The 13,938-nt window shown below is 40.2% G+C and overlaps 1 protein-coding gene across 4 annotated transcripts; it reads right to left on the bottom strand.

Annotated features, from left to right (window-relative positions):
- Positions 1–11,542, bottom strand: rbbp5 (retinoblastoma binding protein 5). 4 transcript variants are annotated; one of them, XM_084349491.1, is made up of 14 exons: positions 11,407–11,542; positions 8,449–8,474; positions 8,179–8,351; positions 7,809–7,949; positions 7,494–7,656; positions 7,018–7,127; positions 6,781–6,900; positions 6,342–6,495; positions 6,164–6,235; positions 5,845–5,962; positions 5,184–5,253; positions 3,999–4,234; positions 3,415–3,639; positions 1–411 (listed from the first exon to the last, which is right to left on the bottom strand). In XM_084349491.1, exons 1-14 carry the CDS (start codon positions 11,423–11,425, stop codon positions 356–358), a joined length of 1,683 nt encoding a protein of 560 aa, XP_084205617.1. In that variant the 5' UTR covers positions 11,426–11,542; the 3' UTR covers positions 1–355. The 4 variants fall into 4 exon arrangements, with proteins under 4 accessions (XP_084205617.1, XP_084205618.1, XP_084205619.1 ...); XM_084349492.1 differs by having other exon boundaries at positions 1–408; XM_084349493.1 differs by having other exon boundaries at positions 3,562–3,639.
- Between the last annotated feature and the right edge of the window lie 2,396 nt (positions 11,543–13,938).

The raw sequence follows: 13,938 nt of genomic DNA, 5'->3' as shown, positions 1-13,938 counted from the left end.
TAATTTATAAATCAAAAATGTTTTAATACGTATAAAAACAACAAGAAAAACATCACCCACACGCACACACACACACACTATCAGGACGCAGGCGTTCTATACACGATGAATCCTACAGAGACGGAGGACATGTGATCTCTACTGCGACGACTCGACTGCTTCACGCTCTCCTTGTCGGCTCCTGTCATTCACACGGGCTGAGGAGTTTTCCTGTGACGCTGTGCTCTGATTGGAAGAGGAAACAGTCTGCACATCGAACAGGCTGCTCACTAACACAGTCTGTACATCACTTCAGGCTTCGTGTCTCTTGGTTTAAAGCCTGTTGGTGATTCCTCACAGCTGTACACAGCAGCGATCAGTCCATCCCTCCGATGTCGTGCTGTTTGTATGACTGCGAGACCAGACTCCCTGCTGAGGAACACAGATACAGTCAGACAGACACATCGTGGACAATAAAACTCCTTAGCTTCTTAAATAATGATCGAATCTCAAGAAAGTGGCACCAAAAGAAAAAAAAATACGAGTAGCTAATAAAGGCCGGTTAAAAACACTGGAGGAATTAACTGTACACAGATGTCATAGGACTCAGCATTCTGCTTTCATTTTCCCTTTTTCATTTACTGTATGTGCTTCTGCTAGATCACACCCAGGTATTTAATCATCAGCACTAAACACAAAGTACAGCTGAGGATGATTGTAAAGTTTTAAGTTTTCAGGTATGACTTTAAATGCAATCCTGTTTTCATTTACTAATTAATTATAATCACATAAATACTATGTCACTTTTTGTAAGCTGTTAAGTCACTATTAATAAAACCGTTTAAAGAAGAAGACATGTTTTAAGTAAGAAACATCTAATCCTTGATATGATTATAGAAATGGAAGAAAGAAACTAGTGGCTCTTGATATGCTCTCATTTTTAAAAAAGGGACAGTTCACCCTGGAGACATCTCTATGTCCTAATATCTCCAAAACTTGGCGACTCGCACCAAAAACCATCTAGATGAATAAATAGAACTTCAAGTAAGAGGAAAAATATGTATTTTTGATTTGAGGGTGAACAGTTTCATTTAATTTATCTGACAGACAGAAAATTGTGTCTCAAAATTTGGGAGTAACTACAAATTTGTGATTTGTGACAAAGGTTGAATCCAGGATTTTTAAACTTAGGCCCTATATTAACATGTTTTGGTGTGTAAATGATTCATACTTACCAGAAGTTTTGGATTCAATCCATTAGTTTGCCTCAGCTGCAATATAATCCTTTGGGGCAACTCTGACAATCAAAGCTATGTCCACTTAAAGTCCTTGTTCTTGTCACTGACAGGCTGAGGTTGTTACTCATATTCTCTGACAACATTTCCTCAACCATGCCTCCAGAACGGTACCTTTTGTTAAAGTGTAAGATCCTCTTTTTAACCACAAACACAAGTCTTCATGTTCAAGGTAAAGTCTCGATCTGAAATCTTGTGAGGTGAGTTGTACATACCGATACCTTGACTTTGATACCAGTTCAAGAGAGACATTTTTTCGATACCAATTCTATGAAATCCATTTTCCATGCTTCAAGACAGCCAATCACCAGCACTATTAGATTCTGGTAAAGAAATTTGTTGCCGAATGACAAGACATTTTACAATACTCGATACAAGTATAGTCGGCCATAGAAGTATAGCCAGCCACACCTCTCGCCAATTCTGACCAACATTTCCCCCGTCAGTGGCAAAAAACACTTGTAGTGGACATAACTTTGACGGCCCCTCAAGGAAAACGTTGCAGCCATTGCAGTCGGCTACAAGCTGAGGCAATGTACGGGACCAAATCCAAAACATTTAGTGAGTATGAATCAGTTAGACATGTTAATACAGTGCCCAAATAAAAAAATACCAGGATTCCCCTTTGATCTAACTGTTGGGGATTTTTTGATTGACGTTCAAAGTAAGATGAGACATTAACACCGACTGAACTTGTCATCACACATGTCTCCGACACACACAGAAACAGAAAAGACAGGACCTGAGCGGCGCTGCTACAGACACACGTTCATGTCACATGGCAAGCCCAAGGAGCGAGGTGGGAGCGGGAGCAGGAGGGTCAAAGGCCAAGCAGGAAGTAGATGTAGACTAGCCAGCTAGCCCGCAGGGAAACAAGCTGCACCATCCCAGTGTTTTCCACGTCAACACCCATCTGCCAACTACAGTCCAACTTTACCACAGTTTACAAATTAGTCAAAGTGAGGCTGAGGTTAGCAGAGGTTAAACAGTCATAAAGCCACAGTCTGGGAGGGATACAACTATGTATAATTTGATCATTAATAATAATGTTGTGTTTCTCCCACTTTTCTGTTGTTTCTGATTTCTAGTTTTGTAAAGATTATTTTGTAAAATTTGAGTAGAATAACAACCTCTCTAAGGATCATTCTGGTGTTATTCAATATTTTCCTCACTCTTGACTGGTTCGTCTGTGTCTCCTATGTCTGTTCCCCGTCCTTGTGTGTTCCCTGTGATCCTGATTTGTTCCTGGCTTTATCATTTGTCCTCCATTTTGGTATCACTCTTTAGTTCTCTTGGATTCTCCCTGTTGTCCTCATGCTGACCACTTTTTTGTCGCCTGCCTTTTCATTGCTTGTATTTTGGAGTTTTGGGACTTCTGCAAATTTATAATCATTGGTGCCTTCTTGTTAATTTGGTTAAATACACAACATTAAGATGTTTCTTTCCTGTAAAAAGCGTCAGTTTGTCGCAGCATCGTTGTAACAGCCTGTCTGTTCTCATGTCTTATAAGTGCATCTTTCCTCCCAGCCGCTGTTTGAACACACTGTTTCAACTGATTTCACCATTTACAACAAATTTACTAAAGACTACAACATATTGACAGTAAGCATTTTGCAGATACAGTAAAAATTAACTAATGAAGCTACTTCTCTGATGCCTGAGGAGAAAGTCCCCATCTCCCTTAAAGGACTGCTAGATTGTGAGACTTGTTGCATTAGGAGACAATTTAATAAACGCTGTCTACAACAAATTCTTAACTTATTTCTTTCTTTCTTTGTGTTCCAGTGTAGGTGTATATTTGCATATAGAGCAAGTGAAATCCGATCACAAGAGGTCACTCAAGATGCATTTAATGCCTGTGACTGGATCACCCCAGACGGATACTAAAACCAAACTTGAACAGCCTCTGTGTTCTGACCTCCAGACTGTGGCTTTACAGCAGGCGGGCCTCTGTCAGTGAGCTGAGGGGTTGGGGTTGGTGTGTGGGGGGGGTTTCACGTGAGGTTGAAGCAATACAGGAGGTAGGGTGGGGTGGGGTGGGGAGGTGCCTTGGAGACAGGCGGTGTCAGTCAGACTAGCAGGGCTGCAGGACTAGCAGAACTCCCAGACTCAGCAGCAGCAGGGGCAGTGGCGTGCTTACCTGTGGCCAGGCCCCCCTCTGCTCTGCCCTTCATCCCTCCTCCTCCTCCTACTCCACCTGGGCCAGAGCTGCCCAGGGCCTCCACGGGGAAGGAGGGCCGTTCGCCCCTGTAGGGCTTGGGCCTGAAGGGGAAGTCTTTGTCTTTACCTTTGGAACCTTTGGGCCGGCCTGCTGTCTTCTTCTTGGACTTGCCATCGCCTTTCACACCTAGCAGGGGGTGCACCTCTGAGAGGAGAGACAGAAGGTGGACTCTTGGTCAAATTTAATTTAAACACCTGAACTAAAACTCCCTTACATGCTAAATTCATCATAATGTACCTAATCATGTCATACTCACCACTCAGCTGCTCTCAGTTTTAATTTTTAACAACGACAGTGTTGATTTTGAATTTGGGACGGCGCTACGTCTTACTAAAACATTACAAGGGACAAAAACTTAAATTGGCTGTTCTCTTATACAACACTGTCTCTTATGTCCTGTATTGTAAGAAAATGAAGTCTCAGGGTTGGTATGGTGGGAACATTTTCAGTTACTGGCCTGACATTTCTCCTTGTCGGTGTATTTATTGTTGTGTTCCTCTCACCGTCACTGGGCACCCCCTGCAGTTCGATGGTGGTGGTGCGAGCCTTCTTCTTGGCCGGGCCTCCTTCAGATGAAGGCTGCCTCTGCTTCTTGTCGCCACCGGCCACCGCTTCCTCTGGGGCAGTAGTCTGGGCCGAGGCATCTGGCGGGGGGCCGAAGGGGTTTTCCTCTGGATCTTCCACCTCAGGAGCAATTGGCAGGTACAGCAGGGCCTTATAGTCCTCCAGCTCCTCATCACTGAAGGACACAAACACAAGACGGTCAGTAGTTGAATTAAGTTGAAGGGCTAATCAGAACTGTTCTGATGAATTTACAATTAATTAAAAGAATTGTAAATAAATAAATAAAACAAACTGTGGGCTAGTGCAATGATGCTAAAATCTGAGTAATGTGAGCGAGCCACTTATGATGTTTGTAGGGAAATCTGGGAGGAAAGTTTTGAACAAGCTGGAGTCAATTAATTGAAGACTTGCAACATTACTTGATATTACAAATATATGGATGACTTTCTCAGTGTCCTGAGGTGAACGGACTCAACTAGTTTAGATGTGACTGTTAAAAAATGGACATGAGTCAAAAGAGAATCCTAAATTCTTAGAAACATTGCACCGTGAGATAAGAAACTCGAGGAATGTAGCGATGTTTTGACAATAGAAGTAAGTTTCATATCTGTTTTGTCAACATTCATGTGCAGAAGTTTGTAATGTCATGAAGATATTCATAAAGAATCCTAGTCTGCTGGGATCGCTAAAAGAAAGGTTCAAGTGGGTGCCTTTCCTTTACTTAGATAGGCAACCTTTGAAGGAAAGAGATGACGTCAACTCAAAGCATGATAATGAAAGATCGCAGTCAGAAAATTGAGATTATAATACTGAACTCTAAATATTTTTCTTATTTTTCCATTTTTTTTACTTCAATAAAAATATTTAGAAAAAATCTTTAAGAATCTTAACTGAAGATCCACTTTTTTCCAGAAAAAGCTAGTAACTGGACCTTGAAGGAAGATTTATTTTATTGATTTGGCATACTGCTTTTAATTTAATCTCATTACAGTATTTGTGAAGACACGGTTAAAGAGTGCTGAACTAGTAACAAGCTGGTTTTCAGTTAGGATAACGTGACACTTGTCAGATCAGAGAGGGAACTTGTTTCACAGATGTTGCTGAATTGTGTTTTCGCTTCTCACCTGCTACAAAAAGCAACTATGGGGTCAACGGTGGTGACATCCACTTCTTCATCCTCTGCAGCGTCTGCGCCTGTAACATGAGCACAAGTTCTTGTCTGAGACATCCAGAGAGAAGCAGTGAGAGCAGTAAAACCAGCAGAACAGGTGATGGTCAACCTTCAGTCTGCAACTGGGTCACATTGTGATGGCATTACTCCAAATGTGTTTGATAATAATGAGGTTGTGTATGACATCAAGTAACTGATGTCTCAACAACCACCCTAATAATAAAAGAGTATACAAGGAGTTAATGTTCTTTACTACTTCCGACTGAGAGGAAATGCAAACAGACTTTGGATTGGCACTACAAAATAAATCTTTGAGGACAAAACTAAATGTTTTTCCAAAGATTTTAAAGAGATAAATGTAGAGCCATGTAGATTTTGCTTTAACTTTATTGCTTGTTGTTGATGAAGGTTCTCAGTCATCCAGCTCATGGTAAATCTGGGTGCCGTCTCATAGGCAACCTGAAACAAGTCCAGTTGCCTACGATACAGCACCTAGATGTATTGCTTGTTGTTTTGGTGTTTTGAAACCTGCCTAAGGATAATTCCTTGTATTTGGCAATTAAAGTTATTTTAATCTTGATTCTGATGTGGATGTGTGTGTTCATGTTGTCTACCTGTCTGCTCAGGTTCACTCTTGTCTTCGTCCTCGATGTCAAATTCAGACTCTCGCTCTTCATACTCCACATTCTCATCCAGCTCTTTAAAGTCTGGAGCAAAAGCACTCCAGTTTTCCTGCAGACAAAAAGAGCAGTCACACATCAGTCACACAGTTTTAACATCAACTCAGCTGGCAGATGTGCTTCATTAAAAGGCCAAATTCAATCGTTTTTTAAACCATAATATCGAACACAGAGCTGAATCTCTGAATATAAGGAGCATGAGAGTTTGACACAATTCATGTTCAACCTGCCTTTACTGTCACTGTCTACTTACCACTTGGTTCTGAGCCCAGATGGACACCACTCCACTGGAGATGGACGCAATAATCGGACGGACAGGATGCCACTGGACAGAGGTTAAAGTGAGATGGGTAAATTAGCTGTTTGTAAACAAAGGGAAAGACAAATCAATACAGCTTAAAATATGTAGACAGATTTATTGACTTCCTTACAGCGACATCAAGCAGGAGCTCTCCTCTGGTTCCATGCAGGATTTTCACCAGGTTGCCGATGCTCTTCTCCCAGATGTAGAGGGCGTGCTGTCGGGCTGAACCAGCCACAATGTACTCACCATCACCGGAGAAACAGCAGCGCTTCCACGGAGTCCTGAACACAGAAAACACAGTTGGAGGACATCAGGGAATCAGAGGAAGAGACAGATGCAGTGCTACATAATGTAACACTTTCTCAGCAACTGTTAGCCTCACGAACTTTGATTTCAGACACTGAAATTTCATCAGACCACGCAATATTTGCTGGTGGTTGCTATACTAGAAGAAGCTTGCCAATTATATCACTGCAATTTCTGACATAAAAATATTCCAATATAGCAACAGCATAACAATTTCCCCAATAGCACATGTCCTCTGCTCTAGTCATTTGGTAAAGTACCTGTTGACCAGGTCCTGTAGTTTCTGCATGGGCTCAGGTTCACCGTCTCGGCCACAGGTCAGTATCTCCCTGCCGTCGTACACCCTGATGATCCGGTCTGCTGTGTTTATGAGGAAACAACTGCGCAGAAAACAGGACAGATGGACAAAAAAGAGGCAGAATTAGAGAGAGATTGATAGTCCAGGCTGAGTTTATTCATCCAGGTCTAGATACAAAAGACATTCTGTTGCCTCTCACCTGCCCTTGCGCGCAAATTCAATCGATTTGATGGCAGTGGTGTTGCTGGTGCCGGTTGTCACTCTGAAGGAAGCCACCAGCTCCTGAGTGTTTGTGTTCAACACCAGAATCTGCAACAACAGACAGAAAGATATATTATGATGAAGGAAAACAGAAAAAACACTGGGCACCATTCCTAAAACACAAGGCCAGGTGTTTAGTAAATGATTCTGTTATTTCATCTGATGAAAATTACAATTCAGGGGGAAATTGGAGCAGTCCTTGTGGAGGGGTTTTAACCTTCATTGATATCCGCCACTTTTTAGATTCTACCAGTATAGGCACCAAAGGCAGTACATTTCTATTTCTTCTCAAATACCTTTAAGCACTGATGTTTTGTCACTGTAAAATTAATATTAACTTGTGTCGTCTTGAAGTACAATGGTGTGATTGAAAGGTGCGCTGTGGGTAAGGTTTTGTCTATCAGAGATACTGACCTTTCCTTTGGCATTGCCTGTGTAGATATACTCCCCCCTCCTGTCAAAGGCCGCCACAACATTCAGGTCTGAGTCGTCGTCCACAGGCAGGACAACATGTTTGGAGTCTGACAGAGTCAGAAGGACGGGGGCTGATTTCATGGGACACACCAGAACCTTGTCCCTAAGACAAAAAGATAATTTCTTGTTATTACAAAATAGGAACGAACAAGACAAATTTCATGTGAAGTGACTTTTCATGGTGTATCAGACCCACAGCTGAACCTCAGCACATCAGATGCATTATGTACAGACAGATGCTATCAGGTCACTCACATGTCTCTGGGGTGGCACTGCAGTTTCAGGATGGGTGATGGGAAGCGGAACCTCTGGTCACAATCTCCAGTCAGGACGTCCCACTGCGAGACAATGTTGTCTGTGGAGGCGCTCACCAGCTTGTGGCCGTCTCGACTCCAGCTGCGCACACACACAAACATATGGCAATCTTTAATTCATCATAAAAAGTGACAGAAGAAGTAGTGTGAAGAGTAAAAAAAAAAAAAAAGAGTGCATGGTAGGGACGTTCAAATCCCTCCAGTGTGGACAGGTAAAAGACGGATGTTTCTAAGTGTGCTGGTACATAAAATGGGACATGACCCAGGCAGTGATGCCCACACACCCTGCAGGAGTGTATGATGAGTCTCACCATAAAGAGCAGACTGGGTGGATGTGTGCACTGATAATTTTAGCGATGCCCCGTGTGAGGAAGTCCCAGATAACGATGCGGCCATCGTTGCAGCCCACTGCCAGCAGGGTACCCCAACGGTTGAAGGTGCAGGTGAGGGCCATGCTGATACAGTCCAGAGTGCCATCTGCCTCCTGACAACACAAACAAACACACAATTTATTTTCAGTCCACAAATATCAACCATGGCTTCTATTAGGTTATAGCATAAATTAATGGCTGGTGACTTACCTCTGGATAGTTTTGCCCGAACGATTCTAGGAGAAAATAACAAAAGAGACAGTGATGAGAAACCGTTAACAACATTCATACAGGACTATGTACTACAGTGACAGCTGACTCAGAAACACAGCCTGCAACTTATCATTATTTCATTCTAATCAACACAGTACATATATTCTGTGTGGTGCAGCAGAGCACTACAGTCAAGGACTTATTTCATGTGGAAGGTATTCAGAAATGTATATGGGAAAATTAATCTGAGATTTAAGTCACAAATACAATAAGATAAAAGCTAGAGTGTATCCAATATTAAAACTGGAATTAATTGAATTTTTCTCAGAAAAAAGCACATTCTCCATAAATCAAGTGAAATATTTATGAGGATAACAATTAAAACAGCCTTCAAAGTCTGAATCAATAATTCATAAGAAAGATCTCTGAATTTACCCGAGGTTAGAAATGGATATTTACCAGGGGAAAAGATATCTATTTAATATTTTAAATGTGAATATAAAAGTAAAAGTAAAAAAATAAGTATATCATGCAGTGTTCTTATGTCAAAATAATAACAGAGCACTAATGTAAGTGTTCATGTTGTCTGAGAACATCTGGAGAACAAAACAGGTGTGAAACAGATACTACTCAATCAATTTTCACATAGAATCGTGGTCAAAAGTTTACATACACTTGTAAAGAACATGTATATCATGGCAGTCCCCAGGTCCAATGATTTCTACAGCTCTCATGTTTCTGTGATGGAATGAGTGGACTTTCATTTGTCACAAAAAAACATCCATGAAGTTTTGTTCAGTAATGAATTTATTACAAGTCTTCTGAAAAATGTGACCAAATCTGCCGGGTCAAAAATATACATACAATAATTCTAATATTTGATTAAATGTCTCTTGGCCATTATCACCTCAATTAGGTGCTTTTGATAGCTATCCACAAGCCTCTGGTTGTCCTCCTTTAACCTCTCCTCTTAACAGAATTGGTCAACTACAGCTAAATTTGTTGGCTTCCTGGCACGGACTTGTTTCCTCAGCACAGTCCATGTGTTTTCGGTTGGGTTCAAGTCAGGACTCTGGGAAGAAAAAAAACCTCTCAATTCTACTCTGAGTGAGCCTGATTGAACTGCACCCACGACCCAAATAATCTGGCTTCTGGATGATTTGAGGTTTTCCTAATGAATTTGGAGATAATCCTTCTCTTCATTAATCCATTTAATTTTTTCAGAGCACCAGATCCACTGGCAGCAAAACAGCCCCACAGCATAATATTTCCTAAAAAGGCCTCACCTTCTGTCCACCAAAGATATCACTGGTCATTGTGGCCAAAAAACTAAATTTTTATTTCATCCGTTTTCCTCCGGGTGGTTTTTACTTTGTCCATGTTATCAGCAGCAAACTTTCTTTGACTTATAAGGTGCTGCGTCTGGAGCAAGGGCTTCTTTCTCACACTGCAGCCTCTCAGCCCATGGCAACGCAAAACACGCTTGACTGTGGACACTGACGCCAGTGCTCCAACAGCTTCTAATTCATTGCAGACTTGCTCTTTGGTGGTTTTGGTTGACTCTTAACCATCCTGACCAATTTTCTCTCAGTAGCAGGTGATAGTTTGCGTTTTCTTCCTGATCGTGGCAGTGACACAACTATGCCATGCACTTTATACTTACAAACAATTGTTTGCACAGTTGATCTTGGGACCTTTAACTGTTTTGAAATGGCTCCAAGTTACTTTCCTGACTTGTTCAAATCAATAATGGGCTCTTCCAGATCAATGCTGAGCTCCTTAGACTTTCCCATTGCAGTGTTTGTGGCTGAGTCTAGTGGGTGTCATCATCAGCCGTTATCAATCATAATCACTCAAAGGAAAATTAAGAGGCCTACTAAGAAAATGTGATCAAAACAACTTCCTATTATTACCAATATTGGTTATTCAAATTGCTGTTTGTATATTTTTGACCCAGCAGATTTGGTAGCATTTTCAGAAGACCTATAAAAAATTCATTATTGAACCAAACTTCATGAAAGCATTTGGTGACAAAGTATTATGTGTTTCACTGATTCCATCACAGAAAAATGAGAGTTGTAGAAATCACTGGAACTCAAGACTGCCATGACATACATGCTCATCACAAGTGTATGTAAACTTGTGACCACAACTGTATGTAACCCTCTTATTTCGGTCTAGCTCAACTAAAGAAGCACAGTACAGAGACTTGTCAAATCTGACCCACATTAGAAAATAAGCTAAACTGACTGGTTAACACTCAGATTTAGATATTATCCTACTACTCAAAATTGAAATAAAAAAAGTAAGATCTAACTGATTTTCATTCATTCACTCACACTTTACAGACTGTAGCGTTTTTTAAAAACATCTCTATATTTAGACTCATTAAACCTGGACGAGGTTAGCACAACAACTCTCTTTAGGTCTGTGAATCATTAATTTATTTGTATAGTTATTAGTACATTATGTTTCCTAAATAGTAACGTTGCACCCTATGGACCAGCTGTGTAATTACCCATGGTCCTAATAACGTTAGGATCTAGCGGTCCATAGGCTTGGTGAAATATAAAAATATCATGACATTTCTGATACAACGTATAATACCGGCATATCTTTTCCAGTTAAGAAACGTTTAATTCAAACACAATAAGAGACCGTGTAATGTATGGGGGCTAACGTTAGCTGACAGTTATTATAGTTGCTACCATTTCTATAACCAGCGCTTATATACAGACTCGGACGAATCCTTCGGAACCAATTTAAGCTAAACAACTTAACAGAAATTGCGAAAGTGCGATTTCAATAATACATGCATTTATTTTATTTGACTCGTATCGGTTGCTAGTAACATGCTAGGCTAACGTACAATGCTAACCATAACAAGTACACCGCGCTGACGATGTACGGAAAGTCAAATAAATTGAATATAAAAAAAACATTTTTGTTAATTACCGAGCAGTTCGAGATTCATTGTTCCACGACAGAGGATCCAAATTTCCTTAACGACTTGATTTCTCGGAGTATTTTACTAAATTTCGCTCGTATTTACTTCAGCTGCGACTGCCCGAGAGACTGGCGCCGAGCGTTCTCTGAGGACCCCAAACAATGCGACCTGGAATATGCCTGAACCAAATAAAAGGTGCATTACTGCCACAGATAATGCCTGATTAGAGAAATAAACCAGTCCTATTTCTTTCAAGTAGACAACACTCTGTTATAACCTCCTTTAAGAATACATAAATGTATTATGTCAGTGCATTTAGATAATACCTGGACTACTGGCAATGCTCACATAGATATGGATGTTTACCTATTAGATGTGTAATGTCTTATTTAGTTTAATGTGTCCCAACTCAACCTTGTTTTTATGTATTCCCTCTAGTTGTTCTCCCAGTTTTGGAAGAAGTATTCTACTTGAGTAAAAAGTAGTAATTCCAAAGTGTAAAAGTATTTTATTACTGCATTCAAGATCTTACTCAGGATAAGTAATAGTAGTATTAGATGTCATAATCAAGATATAGAAATACCAACAGTAAAAGGACTGAATGGGAAGATTTTCCAATTTCAGAATAACATGTATTGCATTGTTGAATAATAATTATTCATGCATTTACATGTGCACGAGTTTCTAATGTTGCAACTGGTGAAGGTACAGGTGATATCAAGTACTTCATACACTGCTTCTTAATGAGTTTTACTCCAAGGATCAATAAAGTCTCACTGATATACATCATAATATATTGTTGATTATATTTTGTATAATTTATCTGAATCAGAGTAACTATGGTTATGAGATCACATGAATTGAAGTAAAAAAAAGTTAAACATTATCCTCTGAAATGTAGCAGAGTCAGTACAAAAAGTACGAGTACTTCAATCAAGTATCAAGGACATATTTAGCCGTGGGGGTTCCTAACAGGTTAACCCTGACACTTATTCTGAGTGGGTAAAAGCTGCTGCCAACATCACCATGCAGAACCTGACCCTTGACTCTTACCCGTGCACTATCTTTATGGCTTCAGTGTACATGTAACTCTTTACAGGCCTTAATGTACATCCATGTGTGGGAAACATTCAGATGTCACACAGAGACTTTACACACTGTCCTATATTCTGAAACAACCAGCTGTGGCTGCTGGTGCTGCAGGATCCGGAGCTGGAGCTGCAACGACCGCCCACAAGCGACTTCCTGTCTTCACAATAAAGGCCCGACAGAAAACACTGAGTGGCTTCTTTTACTGTGAATCAAGCACCAACCATTAGAAGATGACAATTTTAATGATTAAAATATTGAGATTTTTATTTCCTGGTTAAAGAACAGGTGTTATTTCTTTCAAAATTGCTCCAAGTTCTTGTTGTGTAAATTCAGAGTTTGTCTTGAAGTTTGGTTTTCCCTGTAAATGTTAGATAAGATAAGATAAGACAAGATAAGATGTTCCTTTATTGATCCCCTTTGGAAGAAATTCCCAGGTAACACAGCAGTACAGAGTACTAATAAGTAGCAAAGAATAAAATAACAATTGGATAAATATAATAAAAATTATTAGAATAAAAATAAGCATACTTTATACAGTAACTGTCCTTGATGTGTGCAATATATAATAAATGTGAAATAGATGTGACTGTGCAAATGTGCAATGTGCAGGGATCTGAGATATTAAATTAAATAATAACAATGTACAAAAATGTGCAGGGCTCCTGAGATAATAAATAACAACAGAACAAAAAACAATCAGTCTTTAAGTGACAGTGAAGTGTATGGCTGCGTTGTTAATCAGTGGTTAATCAGTGTGTTGTCTGATCGCTGATGGTATGAAAGAGCCCCCCAAGCACTTTGAGGCACGTGGCTGGATGAGTCTGTGGCTGAACGTTATGTACCACATATACAACAGTGTAGCCCCAGTTAAGTACTCAGATCTTGTACTTGAGAAAAATACCACAGTGTAGAAATACTGTGTTACAAGGAAAAGTTCGGTGCACTCCAAGGATGTAGTAATGGCAGAGACCGTAGGCTCTCATAGCTGCCAGTCGCTCCCCTGACTGGATTTAAAGGAACAGAAGAGTCGACTTTATTCTCGATACTTCGGTTTTTTATCCACAAAATTGTATTTCAAATTTATTCAAGACATTTCGACTTTTTTCTCGAAATGCATAATGAAAAACACATTTTTACTCATTTACTCATTTACTTTCTCACCCCTGCTCTCCTGCAGACCTGTACTTGTGGAGATGCAATAAAATCGAATCGAATCGAACCTCAAACAGAAATAAAACAAAAGAAGGCAAAATAACAATAACATATGTAAAAGATGGGAACACAACAGAGGAAGTCGGCTGTTCAGTTAGAAGCGACGCTGAATAATTAACTTTTCAATCGTCGTTTAAAATATTCACAGAGCTCTTAACCCCACGTCATCAGGCCACCTCGCCACTGAGAGGGATTTTATTCTGAAGGTCGTAAACGGAAGTCCAGTGCGTGTGTGT

The sequence above is a fragment of the Pagrus pagrus genome, assembly GCF_965226575.1.
Source record: "Pagrus pagrus genome assembly, chromosome: 3".
NCBI classification, from domain to species: domain Eukaryota; kingdom Metazoa; phylum Chordata; class Actinopteri; order Spariformes; family Sparidae; genus Pagrus; species Pagrus pagrus.
The sequence above is the reverse complement of the archived record's forward strand: the minus strand, read 5'-3'. Positions and strand labels throughout refer to the sequence as shown.

Coding starts and splice junctions, on each gene's coding strand:
- rbbp5 (XM_084349491.1), bottom strand. Junction 6,496..6,780: donor CTACAGGACCTGGTCAACAG/GTACTTTACCAA, acceptor TTCTGTGTTCAG/GACTCCGTGGAAGCGCTGCT. Junction 3,640..3,998: donor GCAGGGGGTGCCCAGTGACG/GTGAGAGGAACA, acceptor CTCTCCTCTCAG/AGGTGCACCCCCTGCTAGGT.